The 21160-nt window shown below is 41.3% G+C and overlaps 1 protein-coding gene across 1 annotated transcript in view; it reads right to left on the bottom strand.

Moving 5' to 3' along the window:
- Positions 1 to 21160, bottom strand: part of LOC306885147 (uncharacterized protein) — a 61832-nt gene that overhangs the window by 19211 nt on the left and 21461 nt on the right. Inside the window, exons 16-22 of the mRNA XM_079441503.1 lie at positions 20485 to 20583; positions 18338 to 18538; positions 17739 to 17837; positions 17021 to 17227; positions 526 to 627; positions 348 to 446; positions 61 to 228 (exon numbers count right to left, since the gene is read on the bottom strand). Coding sequence (XP_079297629.1) covers positions 61 to 228; positions 348 to 446; positions 526 to 627; positions 17021 to 17227; positions 17739 to 17837; positions 18338 to 18538; positions 20485 to 20583 — 975 coding nt within the window. The remainder of the gene's footprint in view (positions 1 to 60; positions 229 to 347; positions 447 to 525; positions 628 to 17020; positions 17228 to 17738; positions 17838 to 18337; positions 18539 to 20484; positions 20584 to 21160) is intronic.

Genomic DNA, 21160 nt, shown 5'->3' with positions numbered 1-21160 from the left:
AGAAATCTAATAAAAAATGCCTTATTTGCTAATAGCCATGTTCTGCAGTGTATCTGTTACCTCAGCTAATGGCTGTTGTCTCTTCACATCGTCTTTGCCGTTGTTGCTGCTGCTGCTGCTGTTGGTGGGGAATTGACTGCGTATTGTAGCTGGAACTTTAGTCAGGATCTCTCTCACGAAGTCCACCTGTCCGAAACAGGCTGCCACGTGCAGAGCCGTTAAACCCGTCTACACACACACACACACACACACACACACACACACACAGATGGTTCACTGAAATGTTACAGCTCAGTTTTGTTCTGCTTAACCTTTATAAACAGAGGTCATGTGTTCACATGCAGCACCTTGGAGCTCTGGATCTTCAGTGAAACGCTGCCTTTCAGCACCTCCAGAATATGAGTATGTCCATTCTTGGCAGCCAAATGTATGGCCGTCATGCCCTCCTGAAAGGGTCACAGGTCAAAGGTATTAGAAATTATCATGTTAAAATGTTCTTGGTCATATTTTGTCTGTCTAACTCACGGCGTCCTCCTCTGTCACTGATGCTCCAGCATCCAGAAGAACCTTCACCACCTCCGTATGACCGCCAGCAGCAGCCAAATGCAGCGGACACAAACCGTTAGCCTGCCGAGTTACAAAGAGCAGAAGATATACAGGGTATTATACACAACATTTCTCATTTTAATTTAGCTTTATGAATGTCATGAAATAAAACTGAAATAAAATTAATAAACACTATATAGATATTTAAAAATACAACCATGAAAAAAAACATTCATTCGTATATACAGGATGTGCGTGTATATATATATATATATATATATATTTTAGGTCTGTCAATCGATTAAAATATTTAATCGTGATTAATCGCAACTTAATCGCACATTTTTTAGATGTTCTAAATGTACCTTAAATTAGTTTAATACTCTAATCAACATGGGCATGGACAAATAAGGATGCTTTATGCAAATGTATGTTTATTATTAGTGAAACCATAGTCAACATAGACCAAGACTAGACATGTTTCAAAGGTCACAGATGTTTTTCAAAAAACTTGTTCATGTCTATTAGACACATGAGAAAAAGAATTACTAGGTTCCCATTACTTCTCGTTCTTTGCACTGAGCAATTTAATGACACAAACCTGTTTGCATTTTCGCAGGACAGGGCAGCTCACTTCTTCTGAACATGCAAAATGTACATTTATTATTAGATTGGTTTGCCCCTCTCTCTGTGCCCACATAGGCCTACTGTAATTTGATGCAGCTAAATTCTCAATAAAACTGTTTTCATTCATATATTTTACTGTTTCTGTTATCAGACAACGGAATGAATATGAAATAGTGATTAAAACGTGACCCATTAAGACTTAGCTCTACCTTCCAAGATGTTAATCTGCACAAAAATCCTGATAATCGAGCCGTTGTCTGATTAAATCAAATACACATAAGATTCGGCTATACTTGCCTGTAAAATTAGAGAAGCAACATAATATCTGTTTTAACTGAAAGCACTGCTACTCTCCGCCGCTCGCTAAACAGAAACTGAGCAGATGCAGAGAGAGAGAGAGGTGTGTGTGCGCGCGCTGGGACAGCAAGACCTCGCGCTCGCATGGCAGTTTTTTGAAGAGGGGAAAAAAAGTCGCTAAAGGGGTCTGCAGTGTCACTAAGTTGGCAACGCTGTGCATCTCCATTTCTCCAACTACGGGCTTTGCCATGGGTCAAACAGAAAATGCACGCTGTATGTAAGTTAGCATACTTTTAGTACTGATCTATCATCGAACTGATTAAAATAATGTTAGCATAAAATAAAATTGACATCAATGAAAAACTCATAAAATTTGACAACATGTCATGTTGGAATAATTTAAACACTTTCTGTGTCATGACGTAATTATAATAGTCAAGTCAAGTCAAGTCTGCTTTACTGTCAATTCTTCCACATGTACGGCACATACATACAGAGAATTGAAATTGCGTTACTCTCAGACCCTTGGTGCATACAGTTAACATTTAAGACACTGTCAGTAGACGTTCAATTACAGATAAATACAGTTTAAACATATGTACATACAACTATACAGATATACAAATGAGGACATTGTAGAAAAATAGAGATATATAAAGTGGCATAAGGCACATGGCAGAATATATAGAGTGCAAGCCAGTTAAACAAAACAAACAAAACTGTGCAGATATATGTGTTGTGCAAGAAGAGCTTATCAGTCTGTTAAAGTGACAAAAGAACAGTCTTTTTATCAGACTATCCAAAGAGGTAGTTTGCAGTCAATGCTGGATGAGGTAGTGAACAGTCCAATGCTGCACAAGTGACAGGTGCTGGTCACAGTTTTTAAGTGGGTGGGGGGGGTCGGTCCTGGGGATGTGGGGAGCTGGGGGAGGGGGGGTCGTAGTATCAGTGTTCAGTGTTGCATGGGGTAAAAGAGGGGAGGGGGGGCAGGGACGGGAGGGAGTTCAGATTCCTGAGAGCCTGATGTATGAAGCTGTCCTTCAATCTGCTGGTCCTCGACTGGAGACTCCGCAGTCTCCTCCCTGATGGCAGCAGACTGAAGAAGCTGTGTCGGGTGGGTGGGAGGGCTTTGCGGGTGAGACGGGTGCTGTAGATGTCTTGGAGGGAGGGGAGAGAGACACCAACGATCTTCTCAGCTGCTCTCACTATGCGTTGAAGTGACTTGCGGCAGGATGCGTTGCAAGCGCCATACCACACAGTGATGCAGCTGGTTAGGATGCTCTCGATGGTGCCTCTGTAGAAGGTGCACATGATGGGGGCCGGGGCTCTGGCTCTTCTAAGTTTGCGGAGGAAGTAGAGACGCTGCTGTGCTTTCTTGGCCAGTGCTACAGTGTTGTTAGTCCAGGAGAGGTCCTCTGTGATGTGCACACCCAGGAACTTGGTTCTGCTCACTCTCTCCACAGTCGCACCGTTGATGGTCAGAGGGGCATGCTGAGTGTGTACTCTCCTGAAGTCAACAACAATCTCCTTCATCTTCTCCACATTCAGAGAAAGATTGTTGACACTGCACCACCCGGCTCACCTCGCTCCTGTAGTTTGTCTCATCTCTGTTGCTAATGAGACCCACCACAGTCGTGTCATCCGCAAACTTAATGAAAAGGTTAGAGCTGTGTGCAGTCGTGGGTCAGCAGAGTGAAGAGGAGGGGGCTCAGCACACATCCTTGGGGGGCCCCAAGTGTGGGGTGTTCAGTGTGATGGTGCTGGATGTGTTACTGCCAACCCGTACTGCTTGAGGTGTCCCGGTCAGGAAGTCCAACAGCCAGTTGCACAGAGAGGTGTTGAGCCCCAGCTGGAGCAGTTTGTGAGTGAGCTGTTGAGGGATGATTGTGTTGAATGCTGAACTGAAGTCTATGAACAGCATCCTGACATATGTGTCTTTTTTGTCCAGATGTGTGAGGGCTGGGTGGAGGGCAGTGGCGATGGCATCATCGGTCGAGCGGTTGGACCTATATGCAAACTGGAAGGGGTCCAGGGAGGGGGGGAGGACAGACTTGATGTGGTGCATGACTAGCCGTTCGAAGCACTTCATGAAAATAGGAGTGAGTGCTATTGGACGGTAGTCATTGAAGCAGGATGGAGATGACTTCTTCGGGACTGGAATGATGGTGGTAGCTTTGAAGCATGTGGGGACAACGGCCTGATTTAATTAGGTGTTGAAAATGTCTGTGAAGACATCAGTGAGTTCCACTGCACAGTCTCTCAGTACACGCCCAGGAATGTTGTCAGGACCCGGAGCTTTGCGTGCACTGATCCTGCTGAGGGATCTCCTCACACTGTCCGGGAACAGCGTCATCACCTGGTTGCCGGGAGGAGGTGGAATCCTCTGTGCAGTGGTGCTGTTTTGTGCCTCAAAGCGAGCAAAGAAGGCATTCAACTCGTTCAGCAGGGGGATGGTGCTGTCACAGGTCTGTGGTGGGGGCTTGTAGTCCGTGATGGTCTGTATCCCCTGCCACAGGCTCCGAGTGTCTCTGCTGTCGCTGAAACGATGAGCTATCCTCCTGGAGTACTGTCTTTTGGCCTCTCTGATGCCACGGGAAAGGTTGGCCCTAGCTGTCTTCAGGCCCTCCTCATCTCCAGCTCTAAAGGCAGCGTTTCGAGCCTTCAGAAGGCTGTAGACCTCCCCTGTCATCCACGGCTTCTGGCTGGCCCGGACAGTGATGGTCTTTGTGACTGTTACATCATCAATGCACTTGGAGATGTAGGCAGTGACAGTCTCCGAGTACTCATGGAGGTCTGTAGTGTTGTTGTATGTGGCAGCCTGTTTAAACATAGTCCAGTCAGTGGTGTCAAAACAGTCTTGAAGTTCCTCTGACGACCCTTCCGGCCACACTTGAATCTGTTTGTGTATTGGTTTGATGACTTTAACGAGCGGTCTGTATGCAGGCATTAGCATGACAGTGATGTGGTCTGAGGCTCCGAGGTGGGGGAGGGGGAGGGCTTTGTAAGCTCCTCTCTGGGTGGTGTAAACAAAGTCCAGGGTATTTTTTCCTCTTGTTGGAAAGTCTATGTGTTGGTGTATTTTTGGGAACACACTCTTTAAGTCTGCGTGGTTGAAATCCCCAGCCAAGATGAGAAAAGCATCTGGGTGGGCTGTCTGCTGCTCACTGGTGTGATGGTACAGTTCATTTAGTGCCTCACTCCTGTTGTTGTTGTTGGAGCTGGGAGGGATGTATACAGCAACGAGCAGTATGGCTGTATATTCCCTCGGTAGATAGAACGGCCGGCACTTAATAATCATGAACTTCACCAGGGGTGAGCAGTGTTTGCAGACCACAACAGCGTCGCGGCACCATGCATCATTGATGTAAACACAAAGCCTGCCGCCGCGGATCTTACCTCCCTCAACGAGAGCTCTGTCAGCTCGATAGCATGTTAGCTGGTCGAGCTGTATGGCGCAGTCCGGTATGCTGTTGTTAAGCCATGTTTCCGTAAACACAAAAACACAACAGTCTCTTACAGTCCTCTGAGTAGAGCGAAGTAGTCGGATGTAGTCTAGTTTATTGTCCAAAGAGCGTACGTTTGCCAGTACGATGGTGGGGATAGCTGGCTTGTGTGGGTTGACCACTAGCCTAGCTCGGATACCTCCGCGCTTACCCCTCTTCTGCTTCGTCTCACGCCGCTTGTAGCGACTCCGCTGTGGGCGAGATGCAGTAGTGGGGGTCGGTGATGGAGTGGGCTTTCGGAGCAGACCGAGGTCCCGCAGCTCTAGTTTAACTCTAAAAATGTGATTCTGCCGACCTCGAGCAGAAACTCACGACTGTATGCGTGCTTAAAGACAGGTAGACGAGACGAAGATGTGCAAAAACATTGCGACTTACAAGACAAAAACACGAAAACACCGTTCTGTCGGGAGAGAGAGAAGCTGCTGCGTCTGTGCGCGCCGCCATGTTGGTTAATCCAATACATCATCATAACGCAATAACGCATCTCCTCCAACTTCAAAATCGGCCTACATCGCTGCAGAAGTACTGATGTAGGATTCGTAATTAGATTAACTATCTAGCTATCTGGCTAACATCTACAAATAAATTGCAAAATGTAGCCTTTATTTTGTTGCCTTTGTTGTCTGTTAGACTATATTAGGGATTTCATGTTGCCCATATTTTTCTTTGGTGTAATAAGTAGGCTACTTGTCACTGTAGGCATAGTTGTGGGTTGCATTTCTCTGTTTGGGAGTAGGCTATAACTCATGTCTGGTCTCTTCAATGTTTTAACATTCACTCATAAAAATACCTACAAGACGCATTTATTATCACAGTTTATTTACTACTTATTTATGCTAATCAGTATTTATTTAATATTATATTATAGTAAAGTTTAGAAAAATCTGCATTTTCTGAATATTTTTAGTGGGGGGTGGGGGGCAGAAATCTAAAATCTCGCCTAGGGCATCAGCAAAGCCTGGGGCGGCCCTGCCTGACAGGACACCATTCGGTAACACAAACGTAGTGATCATCATTATATTACAAAGATGCACTGAAGACAGACACGAAGAGGAGAGAATAGTCGCGCAAGCAGTTAAAATACTGTACCAGAGAACAAATTCATTGTTTGAGATGCTCGAAATACTGGAAGAAAACCATAAATATTGAATTGGGGTGGGGATTATTATGAATGTATTTCTGAGAAGAACTGTCTTCAGAAAAGTTTTGATGGCTTTTTCTTTTCCTCTTACCTCTGTAAAATACATACAGTAATTAATTCAAGGAATTCGTCATGGTGTCAGGAGCTTCAGTACAGAAAGTACAGACATAGTGAAAACATAGGCAACGAGTATGGGAATCCATTTTAATGTAAAAAATCGCCAATTGGAGTTGGTCATGAAAAATCCTGATCGGTGCATCCTTTGTGCATAGATCTGTAGAACAAGTGGGTTACATAACGATATTTTAAGATTAAGATAAATAAAAAAAATGTACTTGAAAAGAAAACAGGATAACTTTGAATAGCATAGTTGTGTTAGGATGAGCTGAGCAAGTCTGCACATGTAATTCCTGGTCTGAGAGTGACTTCCTGCTTAAACAGGAAGTAATGATACCAAAACATTTTTAGAAATGTATGTATGTTAATGGAGAATGTATGTGTGTGAAAGCAGAAATGTATGTGTGTGTAAGGATAATGTATGAGTGTAAAAAAGAGTATAAATGCATGTATGTGAAAGGAGAATGTATGAGTGTGAGAGAATAGAAATGTATGTATGTGAAAGGAGAATGTATATGTGTGAAAGCAGAAATATATGTATGTACAGTATATGTAAGGAGAATGTATGTCTGAGAGTAGAAATGTATGTGTGTGAAAGGAGAATGTATGTGTGTGAGAGTAGAAATGTATGTGTGTGTGAAAGGAGAATGTAAGTGTGTGAGGGCACCAGAATGAATTATGGCTTGTACGGCCCCTCATACATATATGTACAAATACATATATGCGCATATATGTACTGTGACGAGTCGGCTGCCTCCCACCTTTCTATCATCACCACCCCGTCCCGTATTCGCCGCCCTTCACCAGGCTCCCGACGGGAGTGGGTATGCGAGAGAGGAGGGGCGCTGGATAGCCACGGCTGGCGGCGTGTGATGAGGCGCACCTGATGTGAATGGAGCCTCATCACCGCCGCTGTTTAAACGCCGAGCGCGCCTCTCCTCGGGAGACCGGTCTCGTCCCCGTGCATGCACGCTGGTGTCCTCGTGGGTCCAGGAAGGGTGCGTCGAGGAGGAGGACTGCCGCACCCGCTAGGCGGCTGACGGGCCAGGATGCCGGGCCGTCAAGACCCCCAGAGACGCCGGGAGGCCCCAAGAGGGGAGCGCGTGCGGCCACCGGACTCCGCCCCTTCCCTGGACCCTTCCCTTCTGAACACTACCCTCCTGCACAAGCCCCGCAGCACAACGAGGACACCAGATTCCCCGTTTATTTGGACACTTTTCCCCCTTTGGACACTTTATTTTACCTTTTTATTGTTTAATAAAAACCTCTCCGAGATTGACGCCACACCCACTGTGTCTGTCGTTTGCTCCTCCCGCCACAGTACATACAAATACATATATGCGCATATACGTACATACACATATATGCGCATATACGTACAAATACATATATGCGCTTTTTCGTACAAATACATATATGCGCATATATGTACATACACATATATGTGCATATATGTACAAATACATATATGCAAATATATGTACATACGCATATATGTACAAATACATATATGCACATATATGAACAAATACATATATGCACATATGTGTACATACACATATGCGCATATATGTACAAATACATATATGCACATATATGTACAAATACATATATGCACATATATGTACAAATACATATATGCACATATATGTGTTACAGAAGAGGGACGGATAGTTAAACAGGTATTTATTGACAGACTACGAGCAATATGGAGTTGAACAGGTGAGTGGTAATTCTGGATATCTTTGGAGATCAGGAGGAACGTTAATTTGAGTATCTTCTCTTGACAGGAGACAAGGAACAGGAGCTGGACACACACCTTATCAGTACGTCTGACAAGGACTGAACTCTGGAGCAGACAGACTAGGGATCGCTGGAGGACACACTCGGGAGGAAACACAGCAGGTAAGTAGACAAGGAGGTAAGTATCAGGCATAGAGTTTGTGATAGCAATGGTAGTCCTCTTCGTATGAACGAGACCGGACACTGGAGTGTTGTGAGGTGTGTGTATTTGAGGAGTGTGTAATGAGTGTCTTGATGATGTGCAGGTGCGGGTGATTAGAATTCAGGTGAGGGAGTGCGCTGTGATTGGCTGGTGACAGAGCCTGGCCAATCTGTGACATTACCCCCCTCTCCACGGCCCGCTCCTGAGGGCCGAGGACCCCGACGTCGTGGTGGTCTACCTCTTCCTCTGGGTTCAGGACGATAAGGATGACTGGCATGGAACTCCTCGAGCAAGGTTGGATCTAGTACATCGTCTCTGGGGACCCAAGATCTCTCCTCTGGGCCGTAGCCCTCCCAGTCCACGAGGTACTCCAGATGACCACCACGGCGCTGGGAGTCCAAGATCTCCTTGACCTGATAGATGGCACTGTCCTCCAGGATCAATGGGAGAGGGGGCTCCTCCGTCGGGCCATACCAATGTCATACCGGTGGCAGGTTGGCGCAGGGAGTTTTGGGCGTACTCGGCCCAGCCAATGAACTGGTTCCAAGAGTCCTGGTGGCCGTGGCAGAAGGTTCAAAGGAATCGTCCTACTTACTGGATCTTTCTTTCAGTCTGTCCGTTCGTCTGGGGGTGGTATCCTGAGGACAGACTAATGGTCACACCTAGGAACTTGAAGAAGGCTTCCCATACCCGTGATATGAATTGTGGTCCGCGATCAGAGACGATATCCTCTGGAATGCCATAATACCGGAAGATGTGGTTGAACATCAGTTCAGCGGTTTCCATGGCTGTGGGTAAGCCCTTGAGAGGAAGACGACGACATGACTTAGAAAATCGATCAACGATCACAAGGATACAAGTGTTACCATCAGAGGCAGGCAGATCAGTGACGAAGTCCACTCCTAGGTGTGACCAGGGCCGATTAGGAACGGGCAGAGGAAGCAGCTAACCAGCTGGCAGGTGGCGTGGACTTTTGGACATGGCACACTCTACACAGCCTTGGTCGAACCTTCTTACATCCCGAGCCATACTGGGCCACCAGAAGCGATCTTTTAGCAGCAAGAGAGTGTTGTTGGCCCCTGGGTGGTCAGTGCCCAGAGATGCATAAACGGACTGGATGAGAGATGTGCGTTGAGCCTTGGGAACATACTGCAATCCGGGCGGGCAGCCCGGCGGAGTGGCCGTGGAAGCATTGGAGGAGGTGAACAGGTATCCACCTTCCCCTCGTCCATCCGGATATCACCGCTGTCGATGTTATATCCCAAGAACTGTACTGAGGACTGATGGAACGAACACTGTTCTGCCTTGAGAAACAGGTGGAAGTCTCTCAGGCGTTTCAGGACCTCCGCAACGTGGCGGCAATGTTTGGCCATGCTCCGGGAGTAGATGAGGATGTCATCTATGTAGACCAGCATGAACTCCCGGACCACCTCATGCATAAAGTCTTGGAATACGGAGGGGGCATTGACAAGGCCATTGGATATTCATAGTGACCAGTAGGGGTCACAAAAGCCATCTTCCACTCGTCCCCCTCACGTATTCTGATGAGGTTGATGAGGCGCTGCAGAGGTCCAACTTGGAGAACACGGTGGCTCCGCGAAGATGTTCTAGCGCTGCTGGGACGAGAGGAAGGGGATAACGGAACTTAACCGTTATATTATTCAGGGCTCGGTAATCAATACAAGGTCGTAATCCCCCATCCTTTTGGGCAACAAAGAAGAAGCTCGAAGCAGCAGGGGATGTGGAAGGGCGGATGTAACCTTGTTTGAGTGCCTCCTCAATGTACTCCTTCATGGCCTTCTGTTCTGGGATGGAAAGTGGGTAAATTTTCCCATGGGGCACTGGCTCACCCGGTATGAGGTCTATTGTGCAGTCCCATGGCTGATGTGGAGGCAACTGGGAGGCTTTCTGGGGACAGAACACGTCGCTGAAGTGGGAGTAACAGGCTGGGATGTCTATGGATAGTTTCTCCGGAGGGCTTTCAATGGAGGTGGAGTTTACTGTGATCGTCTTGACTGGAGGAGATACAGCAGTGTTTCCGCTACATTCATTCTGCCGTGGCGGTACCGCCATACCAAAAATCATCCCCGCCATGGCTGCAGCTTTTCAGTGATGTCACTCGATTCATTTACAGTCTGGTAATTTATAATGGAGGAGACGTTAGTCACACACTAATTATTAAAAGGTGAGTATAATATAGAGCAAACTTAAGTGTAATCATAGTAGTGGTGTACGTTATGTGTAACGATTCGATTCAACCTCCAACATAACACAGTAGTTGTGAAACTGATCGCAGTTGATCCGTGGTCCGTACGGACAAGACCTCAAGGTTCGATTCGCATGTGATTAACAGACTAATTGCAAAAATGAACCATCATAGAGTGAACGTTTATCATTTGTATGTGTTTTATCTTGCCAATTTACACATTCGAGTGATTTTAAGCCATTCCAGCGCAAGACGAGGCGAATAGAACTTATTTCACTGTCCGTGCGCTGATTTCTGTGGCCACAGCTGCCGGACACGGCGCCCACGCACAGATTTTTAAGCGTGCGCGAACACCGAGTTCATTCTTCATTCGCATTTCCTTGTGTTTGAACAGACGCATACATACAGAATTATGTGAAAATGGACGTCTCAACAATCATTCTCGATAACGCAGTCACTTATCTTCAGTGAACGAAAACAAGTTAGAAAGAAATAGCATGTGTATCATTATATTGGATCCGTGCATTCGGTCTTAAAGGGACAGCTGCCTATAAACACATGCTGTTATATATGACAGAAGAAAAGGGGCATGGTCCACTGGAAAATCAACCAATCCCCCCCCCCCCCCCCTGTGGAAATACAGCCTGCCGCCACAGCTGGAAAAAATCCTAGAGGAAACACTGTACAGGTTTGGGTGCGTTGGGAAAACAGCTGGGAAAGCATTGGTTACCCCACTTCAGGACCTCAATAGTATGCCAGGAGATGTTGGGCTCGTGTTGAACAAACCAGGGCCTTCCAAGGATTATATCAGCTGTTGAACCCTCCAGAACCAGTAAATGAATTTCCTCCTCATGCAGCAAACCCACTTTCAGGCGGACAGGACCTGCACTGCGGTTCACACTCTTACGGCAGAGGGAGGTGCCAGTCACCGACTGTATTTGATCATTGGTCTTGTGATTGCGGTTGGGAGGTTTAGCCGACGGCTGAGGTTTCCCGAGATAAAGTTCCCAGCTGACCCGGAGTCGAGGAGGGCATAGGCTGGAAGAGAGAATTTGGGGGCAGTAAGCAGAACATCTATCGCCAAAGGTTTTAAATTCTGTATCACCGGTTGGATGGCACTCACAGAGAGACGAGGAGGTCGTACAGAGCATGCTGCCCGGAAATGTCCCCTCTCACCGCAGTAAATGCACAATCCAAGGTTTATTCTTCTCTGTCGTTCCTGATTTGGCAGGCGAGCATGATCAATTTGCATGGGTTCGCTGGTTGGTTCTGGAGGGCATTGACTGGGTGGGTGGCGGAGGAGTGAATTGCAACTGGGGAGTGGAGTTGTTCCTCAAGACAGGATTTCATATGTGAAGCACATTGAATGGAGGTGTGTGTATTTGAGGAGTGTGTAATGAGTGTCTTGATGGTGATTAGAATTCAGGTGAGGGAGTTCGCTGTGACTGGCTGGTGACAGAGCCTGGCCAATCTGTGACAATATGTACATACACATATATGCACATATATGTACATACACATACATGCACATATACTGTATGTGCAAATACATACAGGGCCTTCGCTGTTTCTGATGTAAGCGAATAAAATAATATTTTCCAGTGATGCTGTTCTGCCATAGTGACGAGCGATTCAAATCATAGGATACAAACGGACTGAAAAGGTCAGAGCCATGTGATGGCCCGCTTGTCCCTAGACACGGTTCTAATAACGTTTGCCTGAGAAGATATTACTGCTTTATTTCGGAAGATTAATTTTTCCCATCTTTATTCTTCATAACCCGAGAATGTGGCAACACATACCTGGGGTTTCGCCGCCTAAACGGTGCAGTGATGTATAGTTTGAAAGGCTGCGCATTCGGCTGTAAACATAAGGACAGACAGACAGCGCTCCAGTAGTGCTTCAACGGATGAAAACACATACAATTATTTGAAAATACGCGGTTTTGGCGAGTTACCTCGTAAAGTAGTCTTAAATGAGTTATAATGTCTTAAATGACCGTAAAGAGTTTGGAGAAAATAAGAAATGTGTCAGATCCATGTCATGTGCATCAGGTTTTAAAGAGACAGTGCTGATTTAGAAGTGAATTTACATTTATGTAAATCAAAGAACATAAGAAAAAGAAATCACTCGACTGCTCTAGTCGTTGATTAACTTTTGTAGCTGAATAAAGATTAATCTGTATGAGTTTTTGGCTCAAGGTCTGCATATAAAGTCACACCAGAGGTGTTCAGCTGGGATCAGGACTTGGCTTTCTGCAGACCAGTCAAGTTCTTCCACACTGACTGAATCAATCATGTCTTTTTGAACCGTGCCTTATACACAGAGGCACTGTCATGTCAGAATAGAAAAGGGTCCTGTCCAAACTGTTGCTATAAAATTAGAATCACACAATTCCCTAGAATATCATTATATGCTTAAACATTTAGATTTGTACTCATAGAAATTACTAAAGTAGTCAAACATGTTCATTAGAAGGGGGTGACCCAATACTTTTGGCAATATAGTGTATGTTTAGTCATTGTAGTAGTAATAACTGCCTGTTTTTGCAAAAAGAGTTTCATGGCTGGTAAAAGAAATTTTGGCCGGTAAATTTTATCATGTCACCGGCCATTGGCAGGTGTGGCAAAAAGTTAGTTTTAGGCCCGGAATACACATATGCACATTAGTGCTGTCAAAAGATTAATCGCATCCAAAATAAAAGTTTTTGTTTATATAATATGTGTGTGTACTTTGTATATTTATTATGTATATATAAATACACCCACATACATGTATATATTTAAGAAAAATGTTACATTTATATATTAAATATATTTATATATGATATAAATTATATGAATATAAATATATACATGTAAATATTTTCAAAATATATACTGTATGTGTGTGTATTTACATATACATAATAAATATACACAATACACGCATATGTAAACAAAAACTTTTATTTTGGATTAATCGCGATTAATCGTTTGACAGCACTACATATAGTACATATATACAGTTGGGCAAAAAAGTATTTAGTCAGCCACCAATTGTGCAAGTAATCCCACTTAACAAGATGAGAGAGGCCTGTAATTTTCATCATAGGTACACTTCAACTATGAGAGACAGAATGGGGGGAAAGAATCCAGGAAATCACATTGTAGGATTTTTAATGAATTAATTGGTAAATTCCTCGGTAAAATAAGTATTTGGTCACCAACAAACAAGCAAGATTTCTGGCTCTCACAGACCTGTAACTTCTTCTTTAAGAGGCTCCTCTGTCCTCCACTCGTTACCTGTATTAATGGCACCTGTTTGAACTCGTTATCAGTATAAAAGACACCTGTCCACAACCTCAAACAGTGGCCGTTTCTCAATATGCGTACTTGTCTGTACTTGTGTTCTTGTGGACTTGTGAAACGTCATCAGTCGCTGCCCAAGTACTGTTCCAATTCAAAGTTAACATCTAGCCAAGTCCAGTTCAAATCCCCGGATGTGTTCTTGATCCGACCCTTTTACCGAGGATGCATCGAGAGGTGACTTGTGCGGACTTGATACGGGCCATAACCCAGAATTCAGTTCGTCCTCCCGTCCTCGAGAGTTCGTTCTTCTGAGTCGAACTTGGCAAGTCCAAACTCGAAAGGACGGAAGTCCAGACTCTGCGAACTTGGTATTGAGAAACGGCCAGTCACTCTCCAAACTCCACTATGGCCAAGACCAAAGAGCTGTCGAAGGACACCAGAAACAAAATTGTAGACCTGCACCAGGCTGGGAAGACTGAATCTGCAATAGGCAAGCAGCTTGGTGTGAAGAAATCAACTGTGGGAGCAATTATTAGAAAATGGAAGACATACAAGACCACTGATAATCTCCCTCGATCTGGGACTCCACGCAAGATCTCACGATCTAAAAGATCTAAAAATGATCACAAGAACGGTGAGCAAAAATCCCAGAACCACACTGGGGGACCTAGTGAATGACCTGCAGAGAGCTGGGACCAAAGTAACAAAGGCTACCATCAGTAACACACTACGCCGCCAGGGACTCAAATCCTGCAGTGCCAGACGTGTCCCCCTGCTTAAGCCAGTACATGTCCAGGCCCGTCTGAAGTTTGCTAGAGAGCATTTGGATGATCCAGAAGAGGATTGGGAGAATGTCATATGGTCAGATGAAACCAAAATAGAACTTTTTGGTAAAAACTCAACTCGTCATATTTGGAGGAGAAAGAATGCTAAGTTGCATCCAAAGAACACCATACCTACTGTGAAGCATAGGGGTGGAAACATCATGCTTTGGGGCTGTTTTTCTGCAAAGGGACCAGGACGACTGATCCGTGTAAAGGAAAGAATGAATGGGGCATGTATCGTGAGATTTTGAGTGAAAACCTCCTTCCATCAGCAAGGGCATTGAAGATGAAACGTGGCTGGGTCTTTCAGCATGACAATGATCCCAAACACACCGCCCGGGCAACGAAGGCGTGGCTTCGTAAGAAGCATTTCAAGGTCCTGGAGTGGCCTAGCCAGTCTCCAGATCTCAACCCCATAGAAAATCTTTGGAGGGAGTTGAAAGTCCGTGTTGCCCAGCGACAGCCCCAAAACATCACTGCTCTCGAGGAGATCTGCATGGAGGAATGGGCCAAAATACCAGCAACAGTGTGTGAAAACCTTGTGAAGACTTACAGAAAACGTTTGACCTCTGTCATTGCCAACAAAGGGTATATAACAAAGTATTGAGATGAACTTTTGTTATTGACCAAATACTTATTTTGCACCATAATTTGCAAATAAATTCTTTAAAAATCAGACAATGTGATTTTCTGGATTTCTTTTTCTCATTTTGTCTCTCATAGTTGAGGTATACCTATGATGAAAATTACAGGCCTCTCTCATCTTTTTAAGTGGGAGAACTTGCACAATTGGTGGCTGACTAAATACTTTTTTGCCCAACTGTATGCACATATATGTACAAATACATACAGTATATACATGTATATATACATATGTACATACACATAAACACACATATATAACATATGTATATATACATTAGGGCTGTCACGATATTAGATTTTTCATATCACGGTTATTGTGGACATGAATTCACGATATCAATATATCGCAATATCTATAGAAACCTTGGGGAGGAAAAAAATAGTCAAATTATTGTTTTACTTTGTTTATTGAGTTTTTCTTTTTCACCCAACGAACATAAAGATACTGATAAAAGCAGGGCACAAGACTGGCTTTCTCTGTCTTCTTTGGAGCTCCAATGAAATAACAAGAGAAAATACTGTCAAGTTCAACAGTATGATGAATAAATATTAATGGTAACACTTTACAATAAGATCTCATTTGTTAACATTAAAGTATTAACTAACAATACATTTATTACACAATTTATTAATCTTTGTTAATGTTAATAAAAATACAGTCGTTCATTGTTCATGTTAGTTCGCAGTGCATTAATATTTACAGACACAACTTTTAATAATGCATTAGTAAATGCTGAAATTAACATGAACTAAGATTAATAAATGCTGTGGAAGTATTTTTCATTCTTATTTCATATTAACTACTGTAATTAACTAATGAAACTTATTGTAAAGTGTTGCCATATTAACATCTAAACTGATACTTTAACTTTTAACTTGTGTATCCGTATTTTAATCTCTTCAACCTATAGTTGCACTGGCGCCACTGAAGTCATGCAGTAAGAGCGCTGCTAATTTAGTATTAATGTGCATCTAGAACGACCGCAGATGAGGCATTAAGTGCATGGCACTGCGACCAGCTTCACATTTTACAGAATTTAATGTAGCGATGTGGTTGCTCAGTTTTTCTAGATCAGTTTTAATCGTGTAACTCTTAATAGATTTGAACAAAGAAATAAAGTGTTACTATCCACTATATGCACTAAGTGTTATCTATTGATTGCAAATACAAAAATAAGACGAGTAAAGAAAACGCGGTACTTATTAAAATAATCACCCTTTATTTAAATATATGAACACAGAAAACCTTTGTTAACAGGTTAATGTAACATTTCCCATTCTATGACAATTAAAAATAATGGCAACTTACTCTGATGAACACGGCTCTTCTCGAGTAGCTACGAGCGCTGTGTCGTCTTCTTGTTTGACAGGTGTCAGGGTTAAGACGCAATACTGCCACCTGGAGGTCAACCAGGTACTGGTGCTGGAGTATTTACATGTGGTGTTATCAGTCCTGTTCATTTTAAATACCGGTATATCGTCACACACTAAATTAACATGATCTCGATAATTGTTGCTTTGAATATCACGGTTATCGTCAATACCGGTATATCGTGACACCCCTATTTCAGATATTTGATTAAATCTAATTTTAAATTAAATTCTTGCATTTCTGTTTGCTGCCTCTTGTATATTTGCAGTTCTGTTGTTACTGTAACTAATATGAAATATGTATACTTATGGGAATATACTGTTTCTAATAAAAAAATAAGTAAAAAGCTATATAGATATATCCACATTAAAAACTACATTAATAAAAACTATATTTTAAATTTTTTGTTCCACATTTCTAAAACTTTAACTAAAATCAGAAATGAAAAAAAAAAAAATCTTCAAAATATTAATAACTGTATCTTATTGATGCTAAAATAATCCTGACCTTGTTGCTGAGCGTGAGAGGTCCTCCTAGATTAAACAGGAGCAGTTCTTTAATGACGGCCACACTGCCTTTAGCCGCAGCGATGTGTGTGCAGGTCGCTCCCTCCATGTTAGCTAGCATGGCTAATTCAGGCCGCTGCCTCAGAAACAGCTTCACCACCTCAGAGTGATCGTTCTCCGCTGCCAGATGAAGAGGAGTCTGACCGTGCTGAAACAAACACCACTAGATGAGCCATGATGGCAGGATTACTGTTACTATTGTCAGGATTCTGTCAGTTATAAAGACAAGTGGCATTGGAAAAACAGGGCTGGGGAAATTCAAGAAGCAATATTCTCTTAAAATGTGAAAGCATAGTTTTAGAATATATATTGAATATCTTAGACAGCCAAACAAAAGCTGCATCTGGAGTAGCATATACACCACGAAAAGCTGCATTTACATTACTATAATAGGAAAAAATACTATTATTTAAATGTGAAAATTTATTAGAATATGAATAATTATGAATGCATAAATATTATTATTTTTTTTAAATAAAGGAAATACATGATAGATGACAAAAACAAATTCACAAAGTGAACTTTGCTAGCAAGTCAATTTTTGAAGTTGCACTCATCAAATCACGGTGGATTTGAGATGTAATCTGAATTCACAAATGAAGAATAACACAATATATTATTTATTGCAAGTGTCTGTGTTTCTGTCTCATTACTCTCACAATATCTGTAGCAGTGATGTCAGCTTTCAGGTTTAACAGGCTGCTGCAAACGTCCAGCTGTCCGCTGATGGCTGCCAGATGCAGAGGCGTCTGTTTTCTCTGTGAAAACGAACCGTTCCGTTTCATTTCTCTAGGTTTAAGATCACATGTGACCCTGGACCACAAAACCAGTCATAATTTTCAGAAATTGAGATTTATCCATCATATGAAAGCTGAATAAATAAGCTTCCCATTGATGTATGGTTTGTTAGGATAGGACAATATTTGGCCGAGATACAACTATTTAAAAATCTGGAATCTGAGGATGCAGAAAAATCTAAACATTGAGAAAATCACCTTTAAAGTTGTCCAAATTAAGTTCTTAGCTATGCGTATTACTAATCAAAAATTTAGTTTTAATATATTTCCAGTAGGAAATTTACAAAATATATTCATGGAACATGATCTTTACTTAATATCCTAATGATTTTTTGGCATAAAAGAAAAATCAATCATTTTAACCCTTACAGTGTATTGTTGGCTATTGCTACAAATATACCCCAGCGACTTAAGACTGGTGGTCCAGGGGCACATATTATATTAGAGCTTTCAGTTCTTACCAGAGAGAGAGCATCAACACTGGCCTGATGGGTCTCCACCAGTAGCCTGACAAGCTGTGCCGAGCCGCTCTGAGCGCTGAGGTGCAGAGGCGTCAGGCCCAGTTTGGTCTTGGCGTTCACAAAGGCCTTATGGGCCAGCTGGATGTCCACAATGTCTTGATGACCTTGTTCTGCAGCCAGATGAATGGCGGCCTTCCCCTCCTGATCAGATTTCATATAAATCCACAATTCATTATTTCTGAAGCGGTTCTTCAGGATACAGATTAAGTACGGAAGTTCTAAGCGGCCATGCATTATTATAATTTTTCTGTCTTGTTTTCTCGTGATCTCGACATAATGAAAGTTGTTTTGTCGTTATCACGACTTAATTTTCTCGTGATCTCGACATAACGAAAGTTGTTTTGTCGTTATCACGACTTAATTTTCTCTGTGTATTCGGCATGAGAAAATGCTATAGAAGCAGCATCATCGCAGCATAATGTTTGATCGTATTCGCTTTTACTTTGATCAGGGACTCACTCAAACTGAAATAATAAAAATAAAAATATGGTATAAGTACCATCCCAAATATTGAAGGTGTTGTGTGTGTGACCGACTACATTGATCCATGTTAGAATACTTGTCATGCATATTCATACTCTTGACATTTTAGCTCTGTGTCTGTCAGTGATTGACGACTTACACATAAGTGTTCGACACTTGAGAAGGAGGCTGTCGGGTCTGCAACTTTATCGTCGAAGACAATATAGCGACCCTGATTTTCTCATGATAGCTACAATTACGTCGTGAGAAAACGGTTTTTAGGTTGAGATCAACAACTTTCGTTATGTCCAGATAACCACAAAACAAATTTCGTTATGTCGAGATCACGAGAAAATTAAGTCGTGACAACGACAAAACAACTTTCGTTATGTCGAGATCACGAGAAAATTAAGTCGTGATAACGACAAAACAAATTTCGTTATGTCGAGATCACAAGAAAATTAAGTCGTGATAACGACAAAACAACTTTCGTTATGTCGAGATCACGAGAAAATTAAGTCGTGATAACGACAAAACAACTTTCGTTATGTCGAGATCACGAGAAAATTAAGTCGTGATAACGACAAAACAACTTTCGTTATGTCGAGATCACGAGAAAATTAAGTCGTGATAACGACAAAACAACTTTCGTTATGTCGAGATCACGAGAAAATTAAGTCGTGATCACGAGAAAACAAGACAGAAAAATTATAATAATGCATGGCCGCTTAGAACTTCCGTAGATTAAGAGATTCAGATTCATAAATAAAAAAAAACTACAACTGAAAGTCTCAAAAATAATACATTATTATGTCACAAAATGTTTTTTTTTTTTGTTTGTTTTTTTTTATTAAAATCAGTTCTCCAATTTTGAAAATGATCGTGCATGTTGTTTAGTATTATGTAAACAAGAAAACAATGATTTTGGTAAAAGTTTATTTTTTTTATTAAGTTGTTGTTGTAAATAATTTAAAAAATGATTATTGGAGTAGGTTTTAGAAGAAAATACTTTTTTTTTTCTTTTTCACTATACTTCGAAATTTCACGTTTAATACAATGTAACTTCATTGTAATTGTGAAATTTACTAGCTATTTCTGACTATTATTTCTACAAAAAGTTTCCTGGAGTAGCATGTACATACAATACTATGGTAAATAAATATGGCAATTACTGTAAAATAACTGTATTAAAATACTACATTAATTAAATATTTTATATTAAACTTGATTAATTTATTATATAATTTAAATATTTTAATATAACTAATTTATTATTATTATTAATAATAATTATATATATATATATATATATATATATATATATATATATATATATATATATATATATATATATATATATATATATATATATATAATTATTTATAACTAAAAAATTCAACTAATGAACCTTGGTTAAACAGAAAGCTAAACAGAAATATAAAAAGTAAACAGAAGTTAAAAAAAAGCACATAGCAAAATGGCCAAAATTTAAGCTAAAGTTAAAATGAAAATATAAAAATACAAATTCTCACAACATGAATAAATAATTTAATAGTATATACTGTAAATAGCACTGATCCAAACACAGCAGAAATAATCTGCTTCAGTGATTAATCGTCTCTGACCTCATCAAACACGTCCACTCTGGCATTGTTCTGCAGCAGGATCTTCACCACCTCTGTGTGACCCTGCTCTGCGGCCAACAGCAGCGGCGACCAGCCGTTCTGTACCACACACACGAACACACACAAACAATTAAACACACACTTTAACACTAATGAATGAATTAAATTTAAATTATTTTTTTTTATTCTTTTTTTGAAGAACATTCAAAAAAGTTTGCAGTTATTAACTCAAAAGTTTGAGTTATTATCATTAACTCAACCTAATACTACTAAAAACATTTTTGTTAACTGATATAAAGCTAAAATAAATTAGATATGTTGCCTTGGTAACTAACTAATATAATGTTACATTGAAGCACTAAAATTAATAAATAAACTGGAAATAAATAAATAACAAAAATGGAACTAAAACTAAAACAAAAATTAAAACGTAAATATACAAAATATAAAGATCAATTCTGAATAGGTACATTAAAAAAAATGACAAAAACACATAAAAAATTACTTTAACTAAAATTACAATTAAAATATAAAAAATAAAACTTAATTAAAATTATAAAAAATAACTCATACTAAAATAAGAAAGCCTTTTACTAGTGTTTTGGGAACATTTGATCTTTAAAAGTAAAGTAAAGTAAAAATAATTTTACCAACTCAACTGAAACCACTTTTTTCT

The sequence above is a fragment of the Barbus barbus genome, assembly GCF_936440315.1.
Source record: "Barbus barbus genome assembly, chromosome: 19".
Taxonomy (NCBI): domain Eukaryota; kingdom Metazoa; phylum Chordata; class Actinopteri; order Cypriniformes; family Cyprinidae; genus Barbus; species Barbus barbus.
Note: the sequence above shows the minus strand (reverse complement) of the source record. Positions and strands in the feature narration are given on the sequence as shown.